Source organism: Chroicocephalus ridibundus, chromosome 2 (genome assembly GCF_963924245.1).
Source record: "Chroicocephalus ridibundus chromosome 2, bChrRid1.1, whole genome shotgun sequence".
NCBI lineage: Eukaryota > Metazoa > Chordata > Aves > Charadriiformes > Laridae > Chroicocephalus > Chroicocephalus ridibundus.
The window spans coordinates 144,407,063-144,428,593 of NC_086285.1; the positions used below are offsets into that span (position 1 = coordinate 144,407,063).

General features: G+C 42.6%; 1 protein-coding gene across 1 annotated transcript in view; it reads left to right on the plus strand.

Annotated features, from left to right (window-relative positions):
• The window catches only part of SDC2 (syndecan 2), a 59,868-nt gene that overhangs the window by 29,968 nt on the left and 8,369 nt on the right, over positions 1-21,531 (plus strand). The window contains exon 2 of the mRNA XM_063327241.1: positions 19,361-19,472. Within this exon, the coding sequence (XP_063183311.1) occupies positions 19,361-19,472 (112 nt within the window). The remainder of the gene's footprint in view (positions 1-19,360; positions 19,473-21,531) is intronic.

The window sequence follows — 21,531 nt, forward strand, 5'->3', positions numbered from 1 at the left end:
TAATTAGCCAGCAGAATTGGTTTTCTGCACAGCCGGCTCCACACATTTAGTTGCATGACAATGATGTCTGGGTGCTTGTATACTTCAGAGCTGAAATAGCTGCTGTTGTGCATGGCCAGAGAAATACAGCTGTTTCGTTCTGAAAGAACTCTGCAGCCAAGAATTATGCTGTGGTTGCTTTTTTTTCCTTCCTTATAAAGTGTCCAGAGAAATGAGTACCCGCTGTCCCAGTCCAGGGACGAGTCACCTACTTGGTTGGGTTATACTGTGTCATTACAGATAAACAGAGGTCTCTTATTAGAACCGTCAGCTGCAAAAGTATGGGTCTGCAGCCTGAAGTTGTGGGGTTTGAGGTTTTTTTCAGCGCATCTTGTGGCAGCACTGAGATACTGAGTTTTCTTTCCAAGGCTCGTAAATGTGCTGTTGTCACAGTAATTGTTCCCTTGGAAAATGCAGAAGATCTGCTGGCTTTGCAATGTGCCTCTCTACTGTTTTATTCCAAAACTCATTCAGACCTACTGGAACCTGACGTTATAGGAGCCATTTCAGTCAGAGATTGACTCTCTTGCTTGACATGTGTTGGAAGGACTGTTCAGCTATTAACTGTCAACTGAGGAGTCTGAATTCAGACATAAAATCAGGACTCTGGAGAAGTACACCTCTCTCCATTGATCTGTAGAAGGACCTTTTGGTCCTAAATTTAGCTACTCTGAATTGAAGTAAAGTTAGGTGCCTGAAATACACAGTGACTTTCTGCTTCCCCCTCTTCTTAGTCTCATCTGAGAGTGCCGCTGTATTAAAGCCCTGAATTGGATAATCCAGCATGAGGCCAGTGGGTTCAAAATTACAAGTGAAGCCTATTTGTAGTGATTATGCTAATTGTACAGAGATATTGAGAGGGAAAGGAATGTGCATATGACTATTTGGGGACTTGCTTTGATCCTTTGCCTCCCTGTGCCAAGCAGAGAGGGACACAGAGAGTGGGAGTAGATGCAGATAACATTGGAAAAATACTTTACGTTTCATCCAAGGCTGATGTTGCGCTTTAGGCCGTGTCACTTTTCATCAGGCCAGGTGAAACCATGAAGGAAGCACCGTTGAGGTTGGGTGGCTGCAGTCGGCAGCAGAGCTGAGCACTGGCGCTGCGAGGAGCAGCGTCCTTCTGCTGGGCTCCTTGTCCTGACCAGCTGCCATGCTGGGCACTTGCCATTAACTCAGAATTTATTGATGAATAAATACATGGGACTGGAGCTACCTTTAAAGTGAGAGGTGTGAAATCAGCCGCTGATATCCCTGTTACGGAGAACTGGTTTCACTTCCGCTGCATCTAAATTGAATGATGTAACTTGTGCATTTGTGGGACAACCTGTCCGCCCACTCCAGATAAAACAAGGGGCTCTGCCACATGAAATCCTGGCTTTCGGGAGGGGATGAAGGGGCAAACAGGTGAGGGATGTTAGTCTTACGCTTTATATATCGTGTTGGAGAGCACTGTGCAACAACTTAAGTGCAACAGAATATAGGAGCATGGAAAGGTTCAGCATGAATCCACTCTGGAAGCCATCTTTTGTGTAAGAGGGATGGCCTGGGCCTGTTGATGTCCAGCTGGGGAAGTGGGGCAATCCAGGTGTAACCCTGTCACAAGGTGCACCGAGCCTCTGGGAGCTACCTGTCTTTAGCTCTTGCCTCTCTGCAACTCAAGTCCCATGCCTGGGCCAGAGTGTCCACATCTCCTTGGCCTTCTCCCGCTTAAATGGAAACGCCTTTAGTTTTCTTGAGCAGGAACATCAGCCCCTGGTGTGCGTAGCTTTTGCTGGCAGGGTCAGTGTAGCTCTGAGAGCAAGGGACACTTACATCTTAACCAAAACGTGTCAACACAGATTACATTGTTAAAAGAAGTAAGCCTTTGAATCCCCAACACGACAGTTGTAATCCCACAGTCATTACGACATCAAGCAACAAGTCTGAAAAAGATGTCGAGTTTGATGCTGTTGGCTCGGGATGGCTTCAAGCCAGAGCAGCCGAGCTCCATGGGTGGCACAGGACTGCAGCTGTGTCCTGTGCTCTCTTCTGAGGTGCTGAGGTCTCGGTCTCAAAGAGTGGGAAGATGAGGGCTCTGATGGGATACTCTGCTTTACTTTGGCAAGCCCTCAGGGCATTTATTGCAATAACGTGTTCAGAGGGGAAGTAACATGGCAAATAGCTGCCATAACTGGAGGTTTCACAGTATCTTCTGTGCTTTCCTTTGGTAATACAAGCTGAGACTTGACGTGTGCCAGGATCACTGTGAATGCAGACTGAATCTGTGTTTAATTCCTCTTTAGCATTGGGGTATAAACAAGTAGTATGTGCCCTGGAAGTTTTTCCAGCTGCTTGCAGAGAACCAGTAATGGAAGCTCGGTGTTGAGATTGATTGATTACTCCCAGATTATAGAGCAGCAATTGCAGACAGTTTTACTGTTTAAACACTGCTTGGTATTAAACCACTTTTATAGCAGACTGGAAAGGCAGATGTCCATTTAATCTGTTTGGCTCCTTCAGCACTGCATAATGTCATGAATGACAGCCTTTTCCAGCAAAATGGAAACCTTCAGCTACACAATCCAGTGGAGCAGGCCTGGAAGTGAGGGAGAAGCTTGCTCCTCTTGGTGACTCCTTTAGAGGACGTGAGCTTTAACTTTCAGATGATAGGGCTGATTATAAATCGATAATAGGGTATGATGTAGCTGGTTATAAATCGATAATAGGATATTAAGTTGATTTCCTAATACATTATAAGGTTGAGAAGTGGTGTGAGGTATCCTAAACTATCCCTTTATTTGAATGTCAAGTATTCCTTTAAAAAAGAAAAGACAAAAAAAAGCAGTACTGTTGCAGCCTGTCCCTCAGTGTGCAGACTATATGTACTGAGGCTTTGTGGTCAAATCTTTAAGTGCCACTTTTATATTTTGCTTCAGCAAAAGCCGAAGGGCTGCAGTTGGCTATTACAAACCCGAGCGCTTTCCATCTTGTGTTACCTCTGAACCGTGGTTGTAATGAGCACAGAGAAGGGAACAGGCCTTTCATCCTCCCAAAATGGGGTTTCACAAAACTGGGCCCTGTTGGCTCATCAGTGCTCACCGGACCTGCTGCAGAAAGCCAGCTGGGAGAGGTTCATGTCCATCTGGAAACTTCTCCTCGGCTTTCTGGTGACAAAACGAGGTTTTTCACTCTGAATGCAAATGGTGTACCACTTCAAACCGGCCCTACTGGAAAACTAATGAAGAAGACGTCTGTAAAGGCAGGTCATGGCTTGCCCGGAGGGTTGCCTTTGGCTGCTGGCGCCATTTGCTGCCTGCCCGAAGCCGGCGGCTGCCGAGCTGGTGTGTGTGGGGAGCGGCAGTGTCCCTGGGGCACAGGGGCTGCTGGCACCATGGGGCAGGCCCTTCCCTCTCCCTCCTCCTCCATGGCCTGACGTGGAAGATGGAGTGACCTCCAAAGCCGGTTTTAGGAATATTAGACTTGCAGAGCGCAGCCTGGTCATTCTTTTTGAAATTGTAAATGGACTCATGAAGGACGTGGTGTTTGAGCAGAAAATACAGAGCGAGTCCTGGCTTCCCGGCAGGCTTCATTGGCAGGGCCTCCTGACTCTGCCCTCACCCCCCTCATGGAAAACTGAGGCGTTATCCCGCAGCTTTCCGCTGGGTTTGGGGGGGTTTATGTCACTTTTTTGGTGTTCTTCGTCACGACCATTCATTTTTTTCCCTTTCAAACTGATTTTAAAAGGATGAAATGGAGGCTTGTTCAGCCTTTTTGTTGCATAACGTGCTGTTTCTGAGCCGTAAGCCAGCAGTAATCTGCTCTCCCAGCCCATCGGGGCTTCCCCGGGGGACTGCAGCACGGGACGGCGTCAATGGAGGGAGGACGGGCCCTGCCAGGAGCTGGACTGGGGCCTTCGGCCTGCAGAAGGGCCCATGCTCTGTCAGGCTGTTAAAGCCAGCAGTTCCAGCACAGCAAACTCTCGGGGTGCCAGTTTATCTTGATAAGCCAATTATTCTGCAAGCGAAGTGCAGCCATGTATTTCACTGGATGAGTAGCATTAGCTTTCATGGGATGTGTCCAGTATGGACTCATGTTTTTAAAGAAAAGAAATGAGCTGATGACTCTGCGTTATCAAAATGCCAGTTGCTGTTGTGTTCTTCTGCCTAATGGTCTTTGTTCGTCCTGTCATTAAGAAGTCGAATCAACTTCTGAGTGACTTTTAAGAAGAGACGTCAGTTACTGTCATGAACTGAGCTTTCAGCAGAAATGATCTTCACCTTTTCAGTTCTCAAATGCTTCCTGGTCATCATCTGCCCTCATTCAATTATTGTCCCTGAAAATGGCATATGAGAGTATGTTTCTGATCTCTTCTATCTGGTCAAAGCAAATAAACAAATGCTACTTGCCAGGATATACCATCTTGTAGTTGCCTCCTTACAGTTGTCTTCCCCAACATGCTGTAAAAAGCTGCCTCCATTTGTATTATTTGCAAAATTGTATTTATTGACAAGTTCTTGATCTAATTTGCTCATGTATGTTTATCAGAAAACCTGATTTACACCCGGGCCTGTGAGGAGAGGTTTATTCTTGATGAAAATGTCTAATTTGAGAAAAACTTAAATACAATATGTTGTGTGATAGAAAACTCTTCTATGCTTTCTACTAAAACCACATTACAGGCGCATTTTTATATCTAATTGTATAGATGCATATGTTAAAATGTTGCTTTGCGTTGCATTGCTCTCATTTGAAACACAGTCCTTGACCACTCTGTTTTCTTAGTTATACATATGCAAATGTACTAGTAATGTTTCAAAACTGTTCTGTGTTCTCTTACTGTAGCAGATCTGAATGTCTTGCCATTTGGTCTCCCTAAGCAGAGTCTTTACACCTCCCCTCTTTGTCCTTGGATTATTTTTTTTAAGCTCCCAGAACCCAGGGAGGTGAGCAGGTTTGTGTGAGGTCAGGTCTATTAAGCAGACGATATCCATAACACTTAGGCTGATGAAACTCCTTTTCTCTTGTTCCATTTCCGAGTCCTGAGTGACCCTTTTACTGAAGCAAACAGAAACGGGAACTAAGAAGCTTTCTAATGCCGTCAGTGTAGCAAACTTTTTTTATTGCTTGCAGAGAAAAACCTGTGGTTTGAATTAAACTTTTGTTATTAATCTGGGGATAGCCTTGTAAAGTGCAATTGCTTTGGACATATCTACAATGAAACCTTAAGAGAATTTGTCCGTTTGATTGATGGCTATATGGAGCGGATTATGTGCTGTATTTTTGAAGCAGAACTGTCAGAAGTATGGTGCAGATAATTGGAATACATTCGTGCCTTATCTAGAATAACTCAGGATTGACAGGTTACTTATCCATTGTGTCCACTATGTTTGCCAGCGCTTAACCATGTTAAGTAGCAAAAAGATGCCAGTGCTCAATTAGTTGCTTCCGTAAGACGTTGCTTAAAAGATGTTTGTGTGGTACTTGCAAACCTTACTGAATGGATAACTTAGAAAATATCTGTTCTTTCCATTCACTGTGCAAGGTACAGGTTTAGCAAGGAAATAGGAAAGTTGATCTAACATCCAGAAATAAAGTATCACTAGCAGAGATTTTGTAGACTCATTTTGTAGCAGTTTAAACCTTTCTATTACCCTGCTCCCTGGGCAGCTTCCTCTATATGCCTTTGCACTCAGCTGAGAGTCTAGTTATGCAGCGTGATACAGAAGCTGTTATCAAATTTAAATCTCTCTGTGCCTCCGTGGGCTGTCAGTTGAGTACATTATATAGTGTGCCCTTTGATTAAAACAAGGTAGGTCCTGTTGACACCAAGGAGTAGTATGGGTCACTGGCCACGCAAGCTTTCAAGATCTGAAACTTCAAAGTAAAAGGACGAGCAAGAGTTGCTTCCCCAACCAGGATCACCTCATAAATATTTTTGCTAAGTAGTAAAGTAGAAGAAGCATGGATGTGGCTGCTTGACTGTGGCTATTCATAAATTACAATCCAAGGAAGGCTGCTGTGCTAGCGCTGGCCTTCTTGGTTGATACGTCCAGGCACAAGCCTGCAGAAGACAATGAGATGTCTTTTTGATCTATGTGGATATAGGTAAGGTTGAGGTTTGCATCTCCTACCATGCCACAGTGATAGAATCCTCAAGCTGAAGACCTTTATCTGATAACAGGTTTAAAAATAAAGCAGAGTGTTTGGGTTTTGAGTTTGAAGTATGAAGAATTTACCTTCTTTTTTCTTCTTCCTTTCCTCACCCCCCAAGCCAGGTGGTGTGTTTCCTTACACATACATTTGCTAGCTTCTGTTTCTCTAATTATATATATGTGTGTGTGTGTGTGTATACATATATATATATATAAAAGTGCCACAAGGCAAAATAAAATGTGCAAGTTAAATAGCATGGTCCCCAAAATACATGGATTTGGTCTGTTTTGCCTGCTGTACATTCACATTGCTCCCTCTCAGGAGGCGCTTAGATGCATAGCCAGCCGGGCAGTGATCTGTAGCATATTAGAAGCATATCAGGAAAATGGAGAAAAAAAGAAATAAAAAGGGAACTTGACAGACCCCTTTCTGGTTTCTGCTTAGTACCTCCACATTTTATGCTGTATTGTAAGCAGTGCTTTAGCAATAATACAGACAAAGCCTAACAAAGAGACTTGCTTGCTGGCAGAAAGTTGCTTAAAATAACTTACTGAGGATAAAGAGGCTGCCCAGGTCAATAATGCTGTGAAATCCTCAATGTGTAACAGCTCCAGGAGGTTTTGTAGGCATATGGATTTTTAAAAGATTGTAGAGCGTGGCTAACCTTGTATTGATGGTGCTGGGACAGTTTTATGAAGATTTTGTGTTTGGCTATAGAAATACTGAAATTTTTGTTCCCTTCAGCAGAACTCTGATTTAAAGTATGAATGCTAGAAAGAAAGGATTGTTCTTTGATAACAGATATTTAATACCATTAAGAGTCTTTGTTGTATTTTACTCTTCAGTCAGATCTATGACTGTTAAAAATGCTGTCAAACAGCTTACCTGGCTTGCCTTCCTTCAGATCAAGGGAAACTAATTTATCAAATGCAGTGTAATTGATCCCTACCTTCATTATAATGTAATTCATTTGGTTTAGTTTTATGTAGCATTTTTTTAAAAACATCAGCTGAAGGTAATCAATATGAAGCTTATTTCAGCCAGTTTTCATTAAAAGTAGCCACTCATGTTAACGGGGAGAGATTATGTTATCAGTTCACTAATCCTTCAAATAAAGCGGCGGTTTTCTTGACCATGCTTTAAACCAAAAAAAAATGTAGCATGCTGTTTGAAGGTGGTCCCTTAGGTAATTCCATCTGAAACTTTTATTTCGAGAAATTCCTATGTGTTCATCTTCAGTTATTTAATCCATGTTCTGCCACATCCACATGCATAGCTCATAGGGAGGGAGCAGCACAGGGAAGAGGGGCAGGAGCTGGGGTTGTGGTGGGGAGGGCAAGCTCTGTAGAAAATCAAGTGCCAGACTTTCCACTGCTCATGGAGTAACTCTTTTATTTTAGGATACCTTATACGAGGCGGTTTCAGCTTGATGCTTTCTGTGTACGTTACTGGGTTTTTTTAAGAGCAGACATATGTTAGATGGTTCTTCTCAGCAATATGAGTGTGTGTGAAACGCTGTGCAGAAGTGTCTTACAACAGGTATGGATGCTCGCAGCAGACTGCCTCACCAAGGCTCTGCCTCGTTTTCTCTTGCTGTGCAGTTGATATGGGATCAGTCAGCTGCAAAACTGGGTGAAATTCCTAACAATATAGTTCAAGTTGTGGATGCCCCATCCCTGGAAGTTTTCAAGCCCAGGCTGGATGGGGCTTTGGGCAGCCTGGTCTAATGGAAGGTGTCCCTGCTCATGGCAGGAGGGTTGGAAGTAGATGGTCTTTAAGGTCCCTTCCAACTCAAACCATTCTATGATTCTGTGAAATTCTCATTTAGTGGTTCTGCTTAGTATATCCACCTAGTTTCTGAATGCAGCCCTGATCTATATTTGTCTTCAGAAGAAATTGTCCCCTTAGTTCCCTTGCCCAGTCTGGTGCTTCACTGCAAGCCCAGGGAGCTGCCAGGAGAGTCTAAGAAGGAGGGGAGGGCAGCAGGGAAAATCCTTCCTTTTTGCCTCGGCCCCACCTGGCTAGGAAGCTGGCTGGTGCTGCAGGGAGGGTGCTGTGTGTCCCCCCAGCCCAGCCCGTCTGTCATCTTTGGCTGGGGAGTCATGCGGGCTTGTGTCGGTGATGCACCAGTTCCTTCTCCCCAGTGGAAGGAGGGGAGTCATGCCTGAAGGGCAGCATACCAGACAGAAGACTGTTCCTGAAGCCACGTCGCCCGTACAAGCCGCCGTATCTCTGATTTCACTCAACTGCTTTTACAGTGGAAGTTATTAGAGTGGTGTTTTATCCCATCTGAAGTAAACTCATTTCTTATCTTTGTATGCATCAAAGAGGATATGAACACCAAGCCTTTGTAGCAAAAATTCAGTTAAGTAAGACAGGATCAGAGTGCTGAATCCAACAACATAATCTTGTACACCAGTGAGATGAGTGGGTGTTAGACTAGTTGGCACCTGGAAACAGCAATAAAGTCATCTTTGTTGTTTTACTGTTTGGGGATCTGGGATACTAAGAGGTATCTCACAAGGATGTACCTGGTCTCTCAATGCTTTCTGTGTTCGCTGTCTCTGTCTGAGAAGACTATACCAGTGGAAAGAGTAGCAGTGATACCATTTATCCTTTTCGGCCGCAGAGATTAAGGCTTCTGGCTTAATTTAACCCAGTTTTGTATTTACCAGTGCTTTTACTGCCAGAGGACAAGCTTATCACTTAGCTCAGCCATTACCCAACAAGTTGGAAGTAGTTACCCGAATAAATGAAGATGTGATTGTCTCCATGGACTGGAGAAAGAAGTCGGCACATGCAGCATCTTCTGCTGGCTAACACGAAGTTCACATTGATCTGCAGTTCAGTTTGCATTTTGCATCATTAGAGAAGATTTTCTGCTCAAAACTGGTACTGTCTGTCAGAACCTGAAGCAGTAAAAAGATGATGATTTGGGGTTTCTTGTTTGTTGCGGGTTTTTTGAAGATACTTGTTTAAAGGGTGATTCTTTCTTCTCGTGCTGAGTGCACAGCCTGCGTATCCTGTTGTAATGAAACTGAGAGTCCTGATACAAAGGTGTTTCATTTAAGCATACTTAAAATTTATTTAAGCTCTACTTTCCTTAAGTAAGAATCTAGTGAACCTGTGATATGAATGTGTTACCACATCTCAGTTCCAGAGTTCATCTCAGTTCCAGAGGATCCAGGATTTCTCTTCATTTAAAGCGGTTTATGACCATCTTCTGAAATAGGTTGCATGTGTTTGTGTGAGGAAGTTCCTTCAGCTAATTGCTACCAGAGCACACAGTTTTAGAAAGATCAAACAGATTTCAGATCTACCAGTGGCCATTTTTCCACCTATGGGGAGCTTTGGTGAGATGTCACCAAGATTCTGCTGGCTGCAGGTGGCAAATAGAAGTGTCCACTGAGAGATTTGCGGACCTTATTGTTCAGCAAATTAGTCCCTATTGAATAATAGATTAAGCATTCAAGAATTGGAAATGCTCACTCCTTAAGCTCTGAAGTCTGATTCCTCCTCACCTTCGGCAAACTTCAGTTGCCATACATAACCTTTGCTAGTAATATTTAATTGGTGCTTAATGTAACTTTAATAATATAGTTGTTTTATGTGTAATTTCCCTGTTTATGCAAAAGGAATGCAATTGATTGAGGCAGTTTATTGCCAATTCTTGCTACTAATGGCAAAAATATCTTAATTTAAATGATTTCACGTTAGTTGATTCTAGGTTCCTCACATGGGGTTATTTTGTTGAAATCCACGGACTGGAAAGGAATCGATATGGGGCTTTTGAAACTGGCGGAGGTTTGCAGTGCTCCCACTACGATTGATTACAGCTGCTTTTGTAGGGCTTTAAAAAGAACAATCTGTATTAAAAACATCATTCTTTGGTATGAGCTCGAACAGCTCCAAATAGGTTTCCATGGGGGCTGCCCTGCAATTTGACCACTTCAAGGGATTGCAGTAATCACCAGTGGGCCAGGGCAGCGAGGCAGAGGAAAGGCTATTAGGTGAGGAGTTATTGGCATGCATGCCAAAGAGGTTACCCTGGCAGCTTTAATCATTCATCCACAGTCTCAAGAGGAGGGAGGAAAATATAAGTGTTAGTTCTTCTGATTGATTAGGAAAAAGGATCAGTAAAGCATGAAAGGAGAGGGGAGGTGTGCGTGGAAGAGTCAGTGCGCATTGGATCTAAAAGCACTGACTGGGTCAGGTACGTGTAGTTTTGACCTCTATACCAAAAGCTACCTGCATCTCCCGTTACTGTCAGACTTGGGACTGGTGATTCAAAAGCAGGCTAACCTCTTCATTCAGCATTTTCAAAGGAGCACGTTTAGCTTCTTGGTCACGGCTGTGCCTTAAATTTAACCTGTCTGCACATGGGCTGATGTGTCCTTAAAAAACTGATCAGCATTTTGAGCTGTGACAACAATTTGCATGGTGGTTTTGATCCTATTTTTGGTGAAACCGATGGGTGCTTTTTGGAAAACGTGCAGAAAATTGCTATGCTAATTGAGATAAATCAACCCGTGATGCACACTGCTGGCTGCTGGCTTCTGATACTGTTTTGCCTGCACATTGCCCTTTAATATTTCAGGCTGGAGTGGCACTTCGGAAGCTGATTCAGCTGTAGCCCTTCTAAAATAGTTTCCCTGTTGTATCATGCCTACGTCAAAGGCAGAGTTGAAGAATAAACTGTTCTTTGCACCAATTGGTGACTTGGCACAAAAGATGAGAGGGCTTTGAGTCTTTTTAATTTTGGGGTTCCTGGAGAAACTTTGCTATTAAACCTCTGCTTTTACATGGGAAACAAGAATTGCTGTGTGCTGTACCCTGACTGTTAAGAGGTCTTGAGGTTTTCACGGTAAAGAAGACAACTAAACTGCAGTGTTTAATTCTGGGTTTCACGTGCAAGGAGAGAAAGGCCTGTTAGTGCGGAGTCAGGGGATGTGATATAGTGTGAAATCAGGGGGTTCATGTAAACAGCACAGCAGCACTGTTTGCTTGGGTTGGTGTATCAGATTTGCCGTGCCCCTCTATCATTCCTAACTAACCATTTTGGAGTTGGAGTAAGTTTATGTGGTCATTGGCTAGGAAGGTCCCTTGGTCCTAACCTGTAGCCTGTGTGGAGGTGGTCTGATCATGCAGCTTCCCTGGCTGTAGGTCCTGGTCCCCTTTTGAGCGTGGGCTTTCAGCACGAGTTGCTGTAGAACCACAGGAAACTTCCATTGCTGGAGAAAGAAAATAAAACACTGCAGTTTCATATCCTGTGATCCAGGTAGCTTTTACTTACTGAGTTGTAAGATGAAACTGTGGGACTTCTTCTGAGGAGAGTCTGCCCAGGTGAAAAACTGCTCTTCACTGGGATATAGTGGTGGCACAGATGCACAGAGGTAAAGGTTTGTTGTTCCAGAACATTCCGCATAACTGAATGAAGATGTAGGTATCTTCTGCAGGGTGGATGATGAAGGCGTCTTTTCTTGAAGCAGACCCAATTATGGTCTCGCTCAACTAGCAGTCCTTTAATACCCGATGTGGGCTTGAGCCTAGTTAGATAGCCTAGGAAGGCTGTTGGGTAACTGATGAGTATCTCTGTTCATTTACTAAATATCTGCTGAGGCTAGAGAGCATGAGCAAATTGTTTGATCTGTCCTTCATCACAAATTGTGCCTTTGGTACTTGTGCATAATGTCAGAAAGCTCTGTCTGATCTTGCTGCCGTGCTCGCTTGCCTCCCTCCTGCGTTTTCATACAGCAACCTCTGTCCCACTCTGGGCAACACAGTTTTTGGACAAGGGATTAGACTGATAGACTGAAGTTTAGCCTCTGTGTACATCTACTACATAAATGATGCGCAACTGGAAATTAGACTCTGAAAAGAAATGGAAAGACAGAAGCTTATTCCATTGGAATTTACCTCAAACAGGCAAGAACTTTAGAGGATGGTTATCTTTCTCCTTAAGGCAGGACAAGCCTTAGCTCCAAAACTGTAAGCAGGCGAAAGACCCACTACACAGATCTGTGAGCCTTTATAATGGGAAGAAAAACATTTTCAGCTAAGCTTGAACAAGTTCTCCAGTTATCTTTTAAAGTTCTCTTATCATATAATGTGCCATACGGCATGTAATTACACATTAGGGAATATTTCTAAAGGCACAGATGACTGTTAGAAAACAGGCACATGAGTTTCTATGACTTTGTGGAGAGTGTGAATTTAAATTTATCAAGTGCAGCACAGTAATTTCTTTGGTGCATGGCTGTAAGTGAACAGTAGCTGACATGGTGGTGGCTTGTTGGTGTCTCCTTACCTTGGGGGGTCTTTGCCTTGGAGTGTTTCCCTGTGAGCACCATGGATGCGGTGTATTTTCTGTAGTCCGAGCCATGAGATAGACTGCTGAAATGCCTGACACCAGCAAGAGTTTTTCTATTAATGCTGTCCCTGTCAAATACGCCTCTGTTTTGGTAATTAGTCTGGCGTAACAGACTGTGCGCGTCTTAAAAGGCAGCATATTTTGACTCTTGGCTCTGACATGAGGCAATCTCTGTAAATCAGCTCTTTTGGTAGAGTCCTCTATTGTTGAATGCTAGCAGTGGTAGAAGCAGTTTGCAGTGCTTGTGTTTATTTTGGGCTCTCCGCCTTTCCTCAGCAGCCACGAGCGGTCAAACCCTTTCTTTATCTGTCATGAGAGATTGGAGGCCTAAAGCTATAGTTTTGTGCAGCATCAGGAAGTTCTTCTGCATGAGGTACAAGGAGCGTGAATAATCTTTCTGGCATGTGTTCCGGCCATGGTAGTGGCTCTGCGCTGCACCAGACAGGGTCTCAGCCTGCCGCGCCGCTGCCGGCACCGGCCCCATGGGCAACCACCCAACTTAACAACGCTGGTAGGGACACCTGTACAGAGCTCATTTCCGCTTCCACCCTTACCTGAAGAAGGGCAGCAAATGTCTTCTGAGGTATTTTTAAAAATACCTTTGGAAACAAGCCCTCCAGAATGAGTCACAGCAATCAAAGGTTGTTATTTAATTGGCCAAAGCCAACGGTCGGGGTGGCGGTGGCATTCGCAAATTTGGTCCAGGCAGTTGCCATTGCAAGGCTGATTTTCACATTGGGCGGGTGGATGAGCAGGAAGACTGGCACAGAAAGGCAGAAGCTGTGGAGAGTGCTTTGGAGGGTTTTAAGCTGTTCTGCAGTAAAACCGGGAGATGGTAACCACGTCAAAATGATACGGAGGAAATGAGCAATGCAGATGGCTTCTGTATGAAACCCTGGCTCTCAAACTTGCAAGATTTAGTCTGGGGCCAGTTGTTATGGAAAGAATATTTTTGCTGTGATCACAGTTACCCAGGTGGTGGTGCAGGGCAGCTTTCCTGGAGTCAGTACCCACTCCAATGACTGCACCGTTGCGCAGGCAGTATCATTTCTCCAAGGAAGAAAATGGGGAGTCCTTAGAGTGTTAAATTACATCATTAATTATTAGCATCTTATTTCTCAAAAAAAACCCCCGAACTGCCCACCATCATACTTTCCACCACTACTTCTGCCGAAGGCCCCACCGCAGTTGGCACAGTGCAGTGAAGTGGGGTTTGCTGGGAAGAGTTTGGCCTGCAGATACATGAAAGTGGCCACCACCACCTTGAAAGGAAATAATGGGGCCTGCTTCTTTCCTTCCCGTTTCATCTGTGCCCAGCTGTAGTATCAGTGAGAGGAAAGAAAAGCATCTATAGCAGGACAATTAGTGGTAAACATGCCTCGTAACATAAAATCTTACTTCAAAATTACATGTTTGTAGCAGGGTACACGTGCTCAGTGTAGGGATGCACAGGCTGAGGGAAGTTGATGGGCACTGCCAGAGTTGACAGCAGCTCATCTCTTAGAACCAGTAATGCGATTAGAAATAAGAGGTGGATGCTCTTCTGGTTAGCACATTTCCCTGGAAGAACCTAATGCTTTGAGGTGTAAATGTGATTTTCAAGTTTTGTGCTGTAGATTTTTTTTGTTTAAAATCGTGACTCGCATTCCTGGACAAGGTTAACGAACTCTTGATGGGACAGTCTCACCAGTGAAATAGCTTTCCTGGTGTGATCAGGAAAGCAAAGAAATAGTGAACAATGATAGCAAGAAGCTTGCCAGCTTTGGGGTCGGCAGTGCTGAGGTCTGTTAGGACTAAGTTCTGTTGAGCGGCAGATCAAAGTTCCTTTTGCAGGAAACTTAGGGGGAAATACAGCTCCTCCTTCACACAACTGCCTTTTCTCCTGCCTTCATTGGGAGTCTCTGCAATGGCCCTAGGGCTTTAGATGAATGCATCCAGGTAGTTAGCTTTCCAAAAATGTAGTGTGTATGAAGAATGCATCACTTCAGTGAACTCAGACTCACCAGCTGAACATGCTTTTATACAAGCACTAATAGAACGGCACGATCTGTTAATAGAAGAGGAAGATCTGTTTTCTTTTTCCTTCTTACGTATAAGACTGCCACCTAATCAACAGCTGTAACTCTTGCAAATTTTCAGAGCCTTCTGGCTTAGATATTTGGGATATAACATCACTTTTAAAATATTAATCTCTGGTTGTGTGCATACTAAACGGGTTACATCTAAAAGACTTCCATCTGGGGAAGAAGGGAGGCAATGTACCATTAATAACCCAGCTGCAAACCTCAAATTCTCTGTCCCATCCATATACCCAAAAAGGCAGAGAACAGACATTTCAGTGCATCTGTAAGTAATAAAATGTTTCCTTCCATATGTCAGTTACTCATTGCTCTTCCGTCTGAGTTTCAAACAGCCACAACAGCGATGGTAGACATTACTTCTTCACTGCTCCTCACACCAGCTTTCTTGGCTTCATCCACATGGCATGAAAGTCTTTAATGTCTTGCTCCTAAATCATCCCCACATGATGGGGAGACTGACTGTAATAGCAGCACTGGAAAAGGGAATGGCTATTACAGGGCCCTTTGTACTTTTTTTTTTAAATGAAGTGCGCCATCCTTTCCCAACCCTTCTATTGTCTGAAGATTGTTTTCAGTTTTTTGCCATTTGAAATTTTGATGAATGATTTATGCCTTTCATGAGATGACGAGTCAGAAAAAGCTTTTTTGCTTTGTTTCCTCTCTCATTTAGTGTCAAAATGAGGTGGTTTTTTTTAAAAAAAATATGTTCTGGATGATCTAAATTTATTATATTAAAAATAATTTAAAATGTAAGCTTTAGTAAAATAAAGACTTTGAGACTTCAACATATAACTGGTATGGGAATATCTTTTATCTAGTATTTAGTGGGTGCTAATCTACACTACATCCATGAGATTTAGATTTGTGCCAGTGTAGTCAATAACCAGACAGGAATCAGCGATCATTGGCATGTAGCATGTGAAGTATTTAGGTCACAGGATTTTGCAGCATTATATTCTTGGAATAAAAACGTAAGTGGGATAACAATGATGGACGAGAATGCAATCTCTGTCAAGAGGTAACGAGCAGTTTTTGTGGCTTCAGGGCCAGATTAAAGGACTGATAACAGAGACATCCTTGCCTGGTGTTCCTGCCGTTTTAATAGATCTGAAAATAAGGCTGTTACATAAAAGTGACATGAGGGCCCTCGTTTCACTTGTTAGCCATAGGAAATAGTCCCTTAAATATTTGGCCTTCATAATGGAGTTAGAATTTGCAAACTTTTCTTTTCCTCCTAAGCTTATTGAAGTGGTAGTACAGACCTTTCTCTGTCGAAGCCTACTGAAAACAAACTTGTTTTTCCAATTTATCTTTTGTGAACACCCTGGAAGTAGTCCATGGGCCCCCATGGATTCCCAGCTGACAAGCGAGAAAACATTTCTAGAGCAAATATTAAATCAAATTTATTCGTACACTGCATAAAATTGCAAAGCATGGCTTTGGTGCTTAATACTCACTTAAGCACCATGAAGTATTCTTTTATTTTCATTAACCGTCTCTCATTTTGCTAAGCTTAATCTTCAGAGAATTATTTTTAATGGCTGTGCATTTTTTGTTAACTGTTGGGCTTTTCTTTTTATGCTTAAATGAAGGCAGTTTTCATTCCAAGTGGCCTAAGGCAGCTACATGCTTCTGAGCAACTGGGAAAAGAGGTGCAAGCTGTGGGTGTAGAGGGGGTGCCCCTACCCCAAGTCTACTAGCCAGCTTGCAAAGAGAGTCTCTCTGGGGACAGCGCAGTGTGTTTATCTATGCAAATGCCTGGGGATTTTTAAGCTAGAGTATGCTTCTTTGTGCCTTTGGTTTGAGAGGGTGCTCGTGTCCTCCCCGAGTTCCACTAGATGAGAGTCATTTGTACTGGAAACGGGCTGAAGCAAGGGGCTCTGGCCGGAGAAGCTGCAGAGCATCTTGCTCAAGATGAAGCGTGATGTCTGATCTGAATGCATTTGGGGTTCACTGGGTCATACATTCCTCCTCATAGTAAATATTGTACTGTGGGGAATAGTTTTGTCATTCTGATGGAGCTGTGCCATCCACAATGCTAGATATTAAATAATGTTTCACATTGTATCCTTTGGATGCCCAGAATAAAATACAATGGATGCTCAAATTGCTGCTGAAAACTACACAGGCTGCTCTTCCATTTCTGTTCCTCTGTTTTCAGCTGGTTTAAATCTTGAGAACATCTCAGCATAGCTAGAAAGGAAAGCTTTTGGCTGCTGAAAAGCCATAATTCATCGAAAGAAAGGGAATGAATATAATGGTGGGGAGCCTGGCTGACCAGGCGCTTGTAGCTTGGGCTGGATTGGGTTAGCTGCTCAACTGTCTTACAAAAAACGGATCTTTAGAAGAACTGTCAGGGATCCTTTCTGTCTTCTCTGACTCCTGTGAGGCTGGAAAGAGCAAGAAAACAGGGTTGTTTGTTTTGGAGGGGGGGGGTGTTTTGGGTTTCTGTTCAGTTTTTGAATTCTGCTGTGTTCGTTTCTGATATAGACAGAAGTGGGAAATGGCCTAGGGAATAAATTGATTGGTAAGTTCATATTTTTATTCAACACTAAAAGTTCTGGGCATGGGGGTGTGGTGCTTCTGTTCTCATGCAGACTGGTTTTCATTCACTAACAATTGCAAACTCAGGCTGTTTCTCAGCTGTTGCCAAATGCTATTGGCAGTTTCCATTGTTAGGAAATTTCTCCAGGTAGGTCTTCGAATGTTTTTCCCAGCTTGGCGTTAGGTAACATTTACTACCTCTGATATCTTTTGAATATTGTATGCCTTTTATATACTCATGGTCAGCCACCTGCACTTCCTTTTAAATATGTTCTGTTTTTTCCTGCCTGATATTGAGGAGTGGGCTGGTTTGTACCACAGTTGGGGCTGAAAGTAAAATGGGACAAAGTGGCTTGGTCCATTGTGGCAGCCTGATCAACAGCAGGATATTTGTCCCGTGAGAGGGAGTTGTTTTCCTATACGGAAACAGTTTCAGCTGCGTCTTAATTACAATACCACCTATACACCTACCAGGCCACTTCAGGCCTTTCTTTGGAGACATCTTTTAAAGGAATTAAGTCATTTGATGGTGACCAGACATCGTCTTGAATTTCTGCTTTGGACTGCAGCCAGTTCCAGGCAGACCGTGTGAACTAGCAGCAGCAGATGGGAGCAGGCCTTTTGTAAACCTATCTTAAAAGCAGGGCTTTTTTTTCCCTACACATCCCACAGGTAAAAGCTGCCGTAGCAAGAGTAGACTTTGACCAAGTTTTCTTTTCCTCTTTAGAAGGAAAAAACGGATAATACTTTTTAGTTCAGAGCTGTTCAGAAAAGTGTTAGGTACCCCCAGTGCAAAGGTCTCTTACCCTGAAATACTCTAATAAATCAGGATGGCCTTTCTGCTTTCCATGAAGAATCATTTTTTAAATGTTAGATTGAACTGAATTGCAGTTTTCTGCCGTGAAGAAGCTTGAAACAGGAATCCATTGCCAAAAGCCTCCTAAAAAAAAAAAAAAAAGGAAGGTCACAATTGTCTTCAACAATATTTTTTAGACCTCTGGGAAAAAATTACCTCAGAAAGTCAGATGTGGGTCTTGGCATACAGGAGTTACCCCTTTCACAGTTTGGTATCCCTTTAGGAAAGCTACAGCGAATGTTGTGTAGCATAAAATGGGCAATCAGTGCCATGCGGTAAAAAGTAAGGTGGAAACCCTTGGGATGCAGAGCACCTGGTTTGGGCAATTATATGATATAAAGAAAAGACTCAAATTGGTATAGTATCGCTTTTTGACTTGAAACTCCATTTGCAACTTTCATACTTTTTTCAACAAGTTGTGGCATATGGGCAAATACAGAAATGCTGGTAAAAGTAATAGTAGTAATAGTGGCAGGTACCTTCTCAGTCATCAGAGATACACAACTCCTGTAACCAAGTTTATGCTCTGTTGAGAAAGCACAAGCTGCTGTGGAGGAAGACCATTTCTAGTCTTTCAAAGCCTGAGTTGTCAATCTAAAAAGATGACTGATACCTGTTCTATTATCAGCTCATTTTAGCAAAATCTTTTTTTAGTCGGGAAATACATGCAGACAGAAAAATGTGGTGAAAGTCAAAAGAAGCCAACTTTTTAGCCTGTTGAAGCTACAGCTAAATTTTAGGAGAGATGTGTTTATTTAGGATTTGGAGCGTCTTGCCTGATCAGAATTTTGGAGATGTGCTGTCTGATCCTGCTGGAAATGTCATTCATAATCCTTGATCACCAGCACTGTCTTGTTAAACATTTGTATTTGGCTTGGTGTATATCTGAGATGGTTTTCGGTGTGTGCTCCTGTTGCATCCCATTTGAGATCAAATGACAGACTTCACGTGACAGCCTATAGATTTGTGTATTTGAGATACTGACAGAGGGCTTCAATCCTGGGATTTGCTTCTTTCTTGTTACAGAAGCTCTGCAGAGTATATTGCAAATACTATTTATTCATTCATGCATTTAATGAGATGAAGTGTGATTTGAAGGGGGCTTCCTTCCTAAAGATTGCGTGGTTTCTTAGTTTTCATTGTGCAACCTTAGATTTTTTTTACTCTGTAATTTTACAAATTTCTTTAATATCTTAGATGAATACGTTGCGTAAACTGAAAGTATAAACTGTTCAGTGTGCCATCATCAACTTCGGAAATAGGAGTGAAGATTAAGAGACTGCTATGCTGGAGAACTGTTATCTTTTTAACCATTCCCTCTTATCTGTTTTTCAGAGAGCAGATTTGACCTCTGATAAAGATTTATACCTTGACAACAGCTCTGTTGAAGAAGCATCAGGCGTCTATCCAATTGATGATGATGATTATTCTTCTGGGTCAGGTTCAGGTGAGACAACATGTCACAATTTGATTTTGAAAAGTGTAAGATGTAATGCAATTATTTGAGGAAAAGCTTTGCAGTTTTCCTTTATAAGCTGGAGATGATACTTTTAGTGAATACCATGAGTGCTTGTCTCTCTATTTACAGAGCACTGAGCATCCCTGCGGGCTGTGTTTTAAATATTAACTTTCTGCTCTTTTCTCTTACTCCTTAGTTGCATCATTTCACTGTGGTATTTTCTGTCTTCTGTCCCTCCGGTTTCTATGTAGATCTCTCTGGAGTTTAGAAATAAGGATTAGAGAAGGCTTAGTTTTCCCATAGCATAATGCTAATTTAGTAGTCTGTAAGAAAACATAGCAGCGGCAGCCTTGTTTTCTCTTACATGCATTCAGGTTGATGTAAACATGGTGTCCACTTCTTTGTTGTTGTTTTTCTTTTAAATTTGGAAGTCTAGATACTGCCAAAACTATGACAGTTTTCTCTGAGGTAATTACATGCATATAGTGAATAAAGAAATTCATAAGCGTAACATACTGAGTTTTCAGACTTAAACACTCATTAGAGGCATGTAGCTAGCTCATCATTTTTCAAAAAAAACTGTCAGTGAAGCCTCATTAATCATTTCTCTTAGAAAGCCTCTTGTGGAGTGTCTCCTAGACTAGCTGGGAGGCTCCAGCCATTAAAAGTTAAGCGCAGAATTTTATGGTAGTTCTGGAAGAGAAATTTCTTCATTGTTGTGAGCATTTGCTGAGCTATTGTGGAAATCCCATTTGTTTTCCAAGCGTGCTACTTACTTGTTTGTTATTGCACTTTTTGTAATCTGTCTTTTGATGTTTATATATACTTGTGAATTTTTAAAGTATGTTTTTGTAGAACCTTGTCTTTGTTACCTTGTGAGCCACAGCTGAGATTTTTCGCATGTTTTTTTGTTTTTTCTTCCTTTTGGAGTTTCAAAGGTACGTTAAAATTAAGTCTGCAGGGGTTTGACTGTGCTGCTAGGCAAATCCAGGCCCATCGGTCATTGGCACCTGGGTAATACCCTTCATTTTGGAAGCCCTCCACAGGGAAAGTTTGACATTCCAATGTGATCGGAGGCTTAATTGGACATCCTTGCTGTACACTTCTTTGAGGGGAAATTTAACATTTTATTTGAAAAAAATAATAAGTCAGTGATTTCATGCAGTTTCCAGAACTGTCTAAGGAGAAGTCTGATTTCTGAGAAAATTGCCCCTTCAGTCAGCATCCTGTTCTGTCGTGACGTCAGATGCTGCTGGCTTTGTGTAGGCTTCAGGAAAGGAGATAGGTGGACATTAAATAGCGGTATGGAGAATGGCCTGGTTTGGGTTTATTTCATCTCTCTCTGTGGAGACTGGCTGTTTCTAATAAGGCTGACTCAAAATGCAGCCCTGCTTTTGAAGTGGAAAAGGCTATAGAAGAACTGGCTTCAGATTTTATTAACCCATCTCAGTGGTAAAGGTGGAGCCAGGACAGAAAGTACCCTGGACTTCAACAGTAACACCTTGGCTTTCCCATCCTGTTTCCCTGTGTTCAGCCTTGAACCATGGGTGGAGGATGGAATACATAACACACACTCATGCTGCCTCTGGCAATCTCTTTCTTTCCTGCAAGAAAGCAGAAGTCTCACTGTAGACTGAGACTAGCTGGATGCCACTCCAGAGAGCTCATGTGACAGTATCAAAATCTAATTCTTTTGAACAAAGGAAGAAGTCTAAATTCAAATAATCTTCTAAGCAATCTGTGAGCCCAGTTTTATTGACTTAAGAAAAAAAGCTCGAGGGAAGCAAATTAGCATCCTCTTTGCCCTGCTCACCCTATACTTACTACTATCTCCATTTTATGAAGTAGAAAGTGTCCTGCAGATATAGCGATGATAAATTTTTCTCACATTGTGTTGAATATGTCTCTCTCAACTTGATACTCAGTGATGTAGTGTTCCTAGCAGGCAGAGCCTTCCCACTTAAGAGTGGTTTTCTTGCTATGTAATTGCACTCAAAGCCAACAGATCCAAGATGACAACATGCTGACTCCTTTCTTTGGTATGAAA